Source organism: Triticum aestivum, chromosome 4B, assembly GCF_018294505.1.
Source record: "Triticum aestivum cultivar Chinese Spring chromosome 4B, IWGSC CS RefSeq v2.1, whole genome shotgun sequence".
NCBI classification, from domain to species: Eukaryota; Viridiplantae; Streptophyta; class Magnoliopsida; order Poales; family Poaceae; genus Triticum; species Triticum aestivum.
In genome coordinates this window covers 480,697,279-480,706,381 of record NC_057804.1, presented here as the reverse complement: position 1 = coordinate 480,706,381, position 9,103 = coordinate 480,697,279, and the positions used below count along the sequence as shown (strand labels likewise).

At 46.2% G+C, this 9,103-nt stretch overlaps 1 protein-coding gene across 1 annotated transcript; it reads right to left on the bottom strand.

Annotated features, from left to right (window-relative positions):
* Positions 1-3,624: 3,624 nt before the first annotated feature.
* LOC123095022 (uncharacterized) lies at positions 3,625-4,486 on the bottom strand. Its single transcript, XM_044516855.1, has one exon. The coding sequence runs from the start codon at positions 4,451-4,453 to the stop codon at positions 3,785-3,787; it is 669 nt and encodes a 222-aa protein (XP_044372790.1). The 5' UTR covers positions 4,454-4,486; the 3' UTR covers positions 3,625-3,784.
* Between the last annotated feature and the right edge of the window lie 4,617 nt (positions 4,487-9,103).

Here is a 9,103-nt window from a genome sequence, read left to right as displayed (position 1 = left end):
AGATGAACTCCGGCAGCACGACGGCATGGTGACGGTGATGGTGAAGTGATCTTCGTAGGGCTTCGCCTAAGCACTACGAAAATATGACTGAGGGTGTATACGATGGATGGGGGAGCCGCACACGGCTAGGCAATTATCTGTTGTGTGCTAGGCGCCCCCTCCCACATATATATAGGTGGCAGGGAGGGAGGAGTAGCCAAAGGGGGCGCCCAAGTAGGAGGAATCCTACTTTGGGTCCCTCCCAAGCCGCGCCCCCTTTCCTTATTTGGAGTACGGGGAAAGGCATGGGAGGGTGCCCCCCCCCCCCTTTCCTTTATCCCATGAGAGGGAAAGGCAGGAGGGGCTAGCCCTCCCCCTTTTCCTTCCCTAGGGCTGACCAAAAAAGGGAGGGGGTGCAGCAGCCCCCTTGTGGGCTGGTCTGTCCCCTCCTTTGGCCCATAAGGCCCATAACTTGCCCCGGGGGGGGGGGGGGAGGGGGTGCCTGGAAACAGCACAATTTGGACACATATTACAGACCTGCACAATTTTACAACATGCAAGAACAAGCCTATGACACGGTAAATTTTGAGAGAACATTTATCTTTGCACCAAGATTACACCGATGGGCCTTTCTTTGGGCGGGCACGAACAAAACAACGGGTGCCAAATGTAAACTCATGTTATTAAAATCAAAGGGACTCAACTGTGTAGTACACTCCCCCCGTCCCACAATATAAGACATTTTTGCAAGCTATAGCTAAGATAGCTTGCAAAAACGTCTTATATTATGGGACGGAGGGAGTACGATGTATTTAATATCTATTTTTAAGTTACAATTGCTCAATAAAAGCTATTGTAAGTTACACAATAGAAAAATAAAAGGAAACACTCAAAAAAGAAAACAAATAAAGGAAATACATAGAGCCATGACAGAGAAACAAGAACATGAGCTAAAACAAACAAACAAACAAATATATATATATATATATATATATATAATATAAACAAATATATATATATATATATATATATATATATAATGTTATAAAGGAATGAATTAAGAGCAATGGTATTAACTAAAAGAAGAAAGAAAATGGAGTAAGAGAACTTAAATGAAATGATGATGAAAATTTGCACACATATTACAGACTTGCACAATTTTACAACAGGCAAGAACAAGCCTATGATACTGTAAATTTTTAGAGAACATTTATTTTTGCATCTAGATTACATAGGATTTACGTGCATGCATTCATATTATACTCGGTGTTCAAATAACCAAATGTCAATGTTTGAGGTGAATCTTCTCTTGACAGTAGAAGAAATTTGGATCTTATATCGGTGGTGTCATCTCCCTCAACATGCACACACAGATACTTACTACAGGCCATATATACACAACAAGTAATTCATCATGTATATATGGCCTGTAGTACATATCTAAATCATGAAAAAAAGATTCATGGTAGAGAAACAATAACATACATAAAAACATAAATAAAACATTTATTCGAAGACAAAATAAATTTTAGGCACTAGTATTATCTAAAAGAATAAAGACAACGAGGACTAAAAATAGAAAAATGGCAAAAACTTGCACCCAGATTACATAAAACTTGTCTTATGTCGCAACAATTTAAAAACAATGTGTATGATAGTCTAGCTTTTCTAGAAAATTGTATAATTTTCATACAAATTATATGGAACTAGATGATACCCCGCATATTGTTGCGGGAATGTTTTGCAATATATTCAGTGAGAATTGGTTGTGTGGAACATGAATATGTAGAGTAATAATATGAACTAAAACTAAAAATAAATATGATTTGTGATGTTTGGTTATTGCATAATATAACTATCATAATAGAATGTAAGTTCTCATGCATGTTTGCATGTTGAGGTGGCTTTTTATTATTCATGGTTGTATGTTGTGGTGGGCTTTTTTCCATCATGTTGGCATACTTGCATGTTGAGAGAAATAGGTTAGTGGGGGCTAGCTATTTAGATATAGAAGATTTGCATGTAATTGTTCATGTTATACTCAGCGTTCAATAGGGAAAACTCTTAACATCTCTAGACATGTAAAAAGCAATTATATCCCATGTCGATGGTTTCGTCTTCCCTCTCATATGCACACTTTTACGCACACACACACCCCCATCACCCCTACATGAACGCAAACACGCACCAAAAGAAAATGGAAAATAACGAGCAAGCTGAAGAGAGCTCCTGCTCGACGCTCATGAGCGTCAAAATGAAGACCTTTCGTTGAAGGATTCATGGAAACGGGCCGGCCCATTACCAGGCTACAAGTGAACGTAATAAAAAATGTCACGAAAAATTGCAGGGATAGATAGATTCAAACCCGCAACCTAATGCTAGATAGCCACATCGCCAACCGCTGCAGCTAGCGACTAAGTTTGTCTTAAATTACATGGCTAAACTAAAAGTATTATGTACACAGCAGGCCCATTTTTTAATCTTCCTTAAAACTGAATAATGTTTGCTTGAAAAAATTCATTTAAACCTGTTTTTTTAAAGCGTGAACAATTATTGAAAACATGAATACAATTTTGAAAGCCCACACATTTATTGATTTTTTTATATATACGATGAACAAGTTTCAAATATACATTGATCATTTTGTAATATATGCTGAACAAATTTCAACTACAAAGTGAACATTTTTGTGATATATGCTGAACAATACTTAAAATACGACATTTTGGTGATATATGATGAAATTTTAAATATACATTGAACATTTTTGTAATATATGCTGGGCAATTTTTAACTACGCATTGAACAATTTTGTGATATATGTTGAACAAACATTTAAACACACATTGATCATTTTGTGATATACGCCGAACAATTTAAATTGTGACCAAATTTTAAAAAGAGAAAAATTTGGAAACCGTGAATAATTTTTGAAATCATGAATAGTTTTCACTGTTACATTCCTCACGCCGAGATCTTTAAAATTAGATCTCATATTGATAGATTTCTATGATTTATTTTTAGAAAATATGTGCTCCATAACTGTTTCGAAACCATACTAATCCCTGCTTGAAAACTTTACTCATTGGAACAAAACTAGCATGGGCGCAACGTTTCATAAGCCGAACAGGGCACAATACTAAATCCTGCAGCTGAACTGTAATGTTTGCTATGCATGGACGGTTCTAACCGTGGCATCATGCAAACATCGGGTCAAGTCATCATGTGCATAGCAGTGCTCATTGGAACGAAACTACTATTGGCACGACGTTTCGTAAATCGACTGGCGCACGATTCTTGCGGCTGGGCTGTATTTTTTTGCTATGCTTGGACAGTTCTAACTGTGGCATCGTGCAAACATCGGCTACAAGTCATCGCGTGCATAGCAGTACTTTAAGAGCAAGTACAATATGATGATGTATATTTTTGCTTAGCTGAAAGAGAAAAAATAGGAGAGAAGAGAAGCGGGTTGATAGCCCCGCTGCAACACGTGCTCAAAGAAGATGTGCCACAAGATGTGCCATGTAATGACATGGCTATTAAGTCCGCCGTCACGCACGTCCGACGCCTAGCTGTTCACCTGGTTTTCATTAATTCAAGTCCCGAGAAGAAGTCCCCTCAAAAAAAGAAAAAAAAGGTCCAGAGAAGAAGGTGAACTCGACGGAGAGGAAACGGACGACAATATGGACAGCACGGATTGCACAGCCCCCTGTACACTACAGATCCTGAAGGCAAAAACTTCGGTTTCATGTAAATTTCATCAGGAATTCCGGATGATGTTAATACGCGGTTGATCATCAATCCTCTAATTCTGAAGGGAAAGAGATCGCTCGAACTCGGCGTCCATGAGGACCCCCGCCATGACATGGACCACGGTCTCGTCCCTGACGATATCGACGCACTCCGACCGCACGCCGTTGACGACGAGAGCCCCGTCCACGTCCCTCCACGCGTGCACCTTCAGTCCGGACACGGAGTCCAGGTCCAGCAGCCGCGCCGTCCCGCGCAGAGCCACGTCCCCGGAGCGCAGGCGCAGAGGCACGGCGGAGAAGCCGAGCACGCGAGAGATGACGGCGTAGGTGTCGTCGCTGGCCTTCAGCCCCGCGGCGCTGTCGTTGTGCCGCAGCCTGAGAACGCGGCGGAACGACTCCGGCGAGGGCACAAAGGCGGTGAAGGCGAGGTCCCTCGGGAGCATGGACACCATCATGTCGCCGAACTCCCCCAGGCTCGCGCTCATCGCGCCGCAATGAGCGGGAGGACTACGCGCGGTCCTGGATGTTGTGTCGATGTCGTGGCGCCGGCGGGGCGGTGGCGAGGAGGCGGCGGGAAGGGAGGAGAGCAGGAGGAGGATGCAGAGTAGGGTGACCGCGAAGGCGGCGGCGAGGCCGGCAAGGAGAGTGCGTTGCTGCGAGAGCGCCCGTGGCCTGAGAGGGATGAACATCCTGCTCCTCCCTGCCGCCATCATGCCACTCATCTGCTGTGCTGTCTGATGAGTGGGGGGATTGCATTGGGGGCTGCAAGCCGACATTGCGTTGCGTAGTGTAATTAGCCAGTGGTGCAGTGCAAGGTCAGGGGGTGGAGGACGACGTACAAGGGCGTTGGGGTGGGCGCTGCGCGGCCGTACATCACGGATCTGGCCAGCCCCCGACGCAACGCTGGAAACTGAGCGCGGTAACGTAAACCTTGCTGCAAACTTTAGACCAGGAGAAGAAACGTGAAATGTTGGGCAGGTCAGGCGAGACCATGCGCGGGCGAGGGTTTTTTTCGAGTTTTTTTTTCGAACATTTGTTTTACTTAGAGTTTTTCTTTAACACTCATACATACGCACATACACTCAGGTCTAATCGTTCTTTCTTCCTAGCGAAGAAAGAGGCGATCTCGCCTGTGCCGCTGCGAGGGAGTTCCTCCGCGGCCGTCCTTTGGTGGCTCCCCTCCGCCGACAACCTCGGTCGTTGGTGGTGAGGGGGTCGCCGGATCCACACGTGTGGATAGTTTTAGATCAAAGTAGCTTAGTTTTTTAGGTTGTTCATCGTCTTAGCTTTGGCGACGGTGATGGTGGTGCTGAAAAAAATTTCTTCGGATCCTACTCCAATGAGTCGATTGGTCCTATGGTTGAGGATGAATCTGGAATCCAGTGTGTTCAAGTAAGGATGGTGTGGCGGCGGCGGCATCCTTGTGGTGGACCTGTGTCCTCGGGCACCGCCGTTGCGACGGTGTCCACTCCAGTGTTGGCACGGAGCTTGGGAGGTAGTCCAGGAGCGGATGCAGATTGTGGTCTGCATCGGCGGCATCTGGAAGATGATGGATCGTGTGTTGGGTTCGTGGTATGTGGATGACAGGTATGGTTTTCGCCTCCGACGTCTTAGTCATGTGGGGGTACCAGATCTAGAGTTCGATGGCGTGTCCGGGTGTTGCCCCGTCTAATTCGTTCAACGATAATGGTTCCGCCTTTGGCGAGCCACCTTGGAGGTCCGCAAAGTTGTTTATCAGTGATGGAGTCGCGTTGAGCTCGGGTGTGGAGGTGATCCGTCATTATTCCCTTTGGTGGCAGTTGCGGTGGTGCCAGAGGCAGGTGACAGGCGTTGGTGTCAAGCTTAGAGGTTTCTTCGGTCTTGTTTGTAATTTTACTTCTTGGTTGTTGTTCCTTTGTGCAAAGGCTAGCATTCTGTTATTTGTTCAGTTTGCCAGATCGACATGTACATGGCTTGTATTATGATCCTTATGTTATAAATGAAACATGTATTACCATGCAAAAAAACTTACACTCATATCTATGAACGTACACACGCACATCTTACTCCAACGAGCACCAGCGAGAGACTGAGAAGCCAAATCTCAAGTAGCCACTGATGCCTTCGTAGTCGATGGAGACGTATCCTCCCACTAAACGCACATCACCAAAAGGCATAGAATACATACGGAAAAATTAGAACACCAATCACTACTAGGGAAAAGCCTAGCGGTAGCGCGGGTAAAGTGCCTAGTAGTAGCGCGGGGAGCGGCGCTACAGCTAACTTTTAGCAGTAGCGCGTTTCAACCCGCGCCACTACTATACCTACTTAGGAGTAGCGTTGTCCAAAAGAGCGCTACTGCTAACAAGCTTAGTAGTAGCATTTGTGCATCCATCACTGCCGCTAAATAGCTGCAGCACTTGTATACGGCGCTACTGCTTCCTGCTAAAGAGCGCCACTGCTATATTTTCCACATATCTTTTCTGCTACATATTTGTGGTGCTTTTTACAGGTTTTATACAGTATTCTAATCATATCATAAACATGCAATATGCTCATGGTATCATACACATAATAGTCTCATCATATCATCCAACGCAAATCATGTCGTCTCATCATAATCACAATATAGCAATACAAATTAAGTGACATGTCTCGAATACAAGCAACTGCATGGTCATCACATACACATGTTTCATCATCTATATCTAAACAAAGATATAGAACAGAAGAGCAATCACTATGAGCAAGAGCGCGATAATGTAGTAGTTTTTGAGGCGCCGGTTCTGATCCCTCTCTCGCGCTAGTGTCAACCTCAAGTAACTATCTTTCGCTTCGGCTCTGCTATCGAACCCTCTGTGGCTGTCGCCCGAAAACTGGTGCACCTAGGCCTGGCACTCAGGCCACTTGTCGTACACTTCTGGAACCTTCCCTGCGTACACGACGTAGCACTTCTTCGCCATCGATGATCTATGTACCTACATTGTCACATGAGTCAATTATATGCAACATATATAGTTGAGCAACAGAAAGAGTCAGAGTTAGCAAAAATAGAAGCAACATATCATAAGCATAAATAACAATGTTCATCGTACCCAAAATGCCCTAACTAGTGTGATCTTCGCAAGTTGAGGAGGACGATTTAATTATATCACAAAGTTTCGTCGTGCATAACTCAAAGTTTCGTCATAGAGAAAGTATGGACTAAACGGACACATTGCCATATATCGTCAATCACTCCAACATGTCGTGCCATCCATCCAAATCAGGGAGGAGGTCCCCGAGCGAAGTGAAAGGCTTCAGGTCGAGACGCTGGGCGGCTATGCGTGTTCGGATGTCTTCCCGTGACATTTGCCCTTCTTCATAGAACAACCCTGTTTTTTCGAGGACCTCCTTCATGATGTTTTGGGCAAGTTCACGCTGGATGTGATAGAACTCAGCTTGGAGTCAATGATCCGGGAGATTTCCTAGTTTCTTTGACCATTGCAAAATATTGGCACCACCGGATCTAGGTGACATGCGAAGGTTTTGGTGATCGCGTCTGTACTCCAGCATGTGGTGGAGGACATAGAATCTATCACTGAGAGTACCACTCGGTTGCTGGATGCAGCAGAAGTCAGTCTTATGGCCGAAGGAGGGTGTGCGGTTCCTTGTCTTATTCAGCGTGATCTCTCCACCCCGTAGGCCGTAGCTTAAGATAGCACTGTCTAGAACAGACTTGATGTGGGTGTAATCCTTTTTCTTCATGTTCTTTGACGATTCCAAGTAAAGAGCGTGGGAGAATCGGGGGTAACGGATGATGAGGATGGCCCGCCCGTCGCTGCGCAAAATAAGTAAACCTCAAATTGGCCTCCACGCATGCAAATGAGTGATTGAAATTGAAGGAAGGATTTCCGCGGATGACTTACATGGGATGATAAGGCAGGAGAATCATCTCCTTGTCCTTATTGCCAACCATGAAATCGGTGATGTAGTTACTCGCGTATTCACGGTGCTTTGGGAAGACTCCCAAGAAGCCCTTGTGCATAAAGTACGGGTCAGCGACACAAATATAAGGTTTTTGCTCAATCCTGATGATGTAGTTCATGTACAAGGCAAAAAAGCGGACGGACATAAAATACAACTTTGTCAAGTGAAACATGTTGAAGATGTAATCAAATCGAAGGAAGAACTTTTCCGCGAGGAATGTCAGGACGTACAACCTTTGTTCCGGCACGTTAACCACGTAGAGCGGGTATCCTAGATTTTTCGAGGCGATAAGGCTTTTGTCACACCCTAGCTAGTCATGCATTAGAGTGTTGCATCATGTTTACTCTTTCATCAGAAACTTGAAATGGGGATGACAGAACCCCCAGTCCCCTCTGAAACCAACTAGGGTTACTAAAATAATTTTTCAATGAACCTGAAATGCCCTTCTAAAATGCCCATCATTTTTGCCTTGGTTCAGAACCTCTGCCAAAAGTGGTGCACATTTTCCTAGGCCATCCTAAGGTTTTTGATTTAAATCATAAATATTTGAATTTGGGCATTTAAAATAATATAAAATATTTAAATGCTCAAATATCTCCAAACTAAAATGTTTCATGTTGGAAATAATCCAACTATGGGCCAGAAATAGTTTGGTGATTTTTGGAGTTGCCTAGGTATTTTATTTAATTCAACAAAGTTGCAGATATATTAAATAAAAACAGAAACAGAAAAACTAAAAGGGAGAAGCTTACCTGGGCTCCTCCCTGTGCAGCCCAGCCAGCTGGCCGGCCCAGCCAGCAGCCGGCCCAGCCCACCTCCCTCCTCTGTCGTCTTCGTCCCGACAGAGGGAGGGGAGTGTGGCCGGCGCGCGCGCACGGCCACCGCGCCACGCCACCTCTCTCCCTGCCTGCCTGCCCTCCCCTCCTCGCCTCGGTGTCCCTGGACGACGCCACGCCTCCCCCCTGCTCTCTCTCACTCTCCCCCGGCTCTCCCCTCGCTCTCTCCCTCGCCCGGCCGAACACCACCGTCGCCGCCGTTCGCCTTAGCCGCTGTCTCCGACCACCCCTCGCTCCCCCGACTAGCTCAGGAGCTCCGCCTCGACTCCCTCTTCGTCCCCACCGCTCCACAGCTCCCCGGAAGCCATGCATCGCCGCCACGTCGCCGTTCCCCTCTTCGGGCTCCGACCACCGTCGCCGTCGAATTCGCCGTCTCCAGCGCGTCCCCGAGCCCGCTTCGACGCCCACTGCAACCGCGGTGAGCTACGCCACCGTTTCCCCCTCTCCTTCCCCTCGTTCCCTCACCGTAGCCTCCTCCCCACCACGGCCGAACCTCCGCCGTCGCCGAGCTCGCCGTCGACGCAGCTCCGGTGACCATTTGGTCACCCCGGCGAGTCCAACGAGTTCGCAAGACCCCGTAGAGCATCC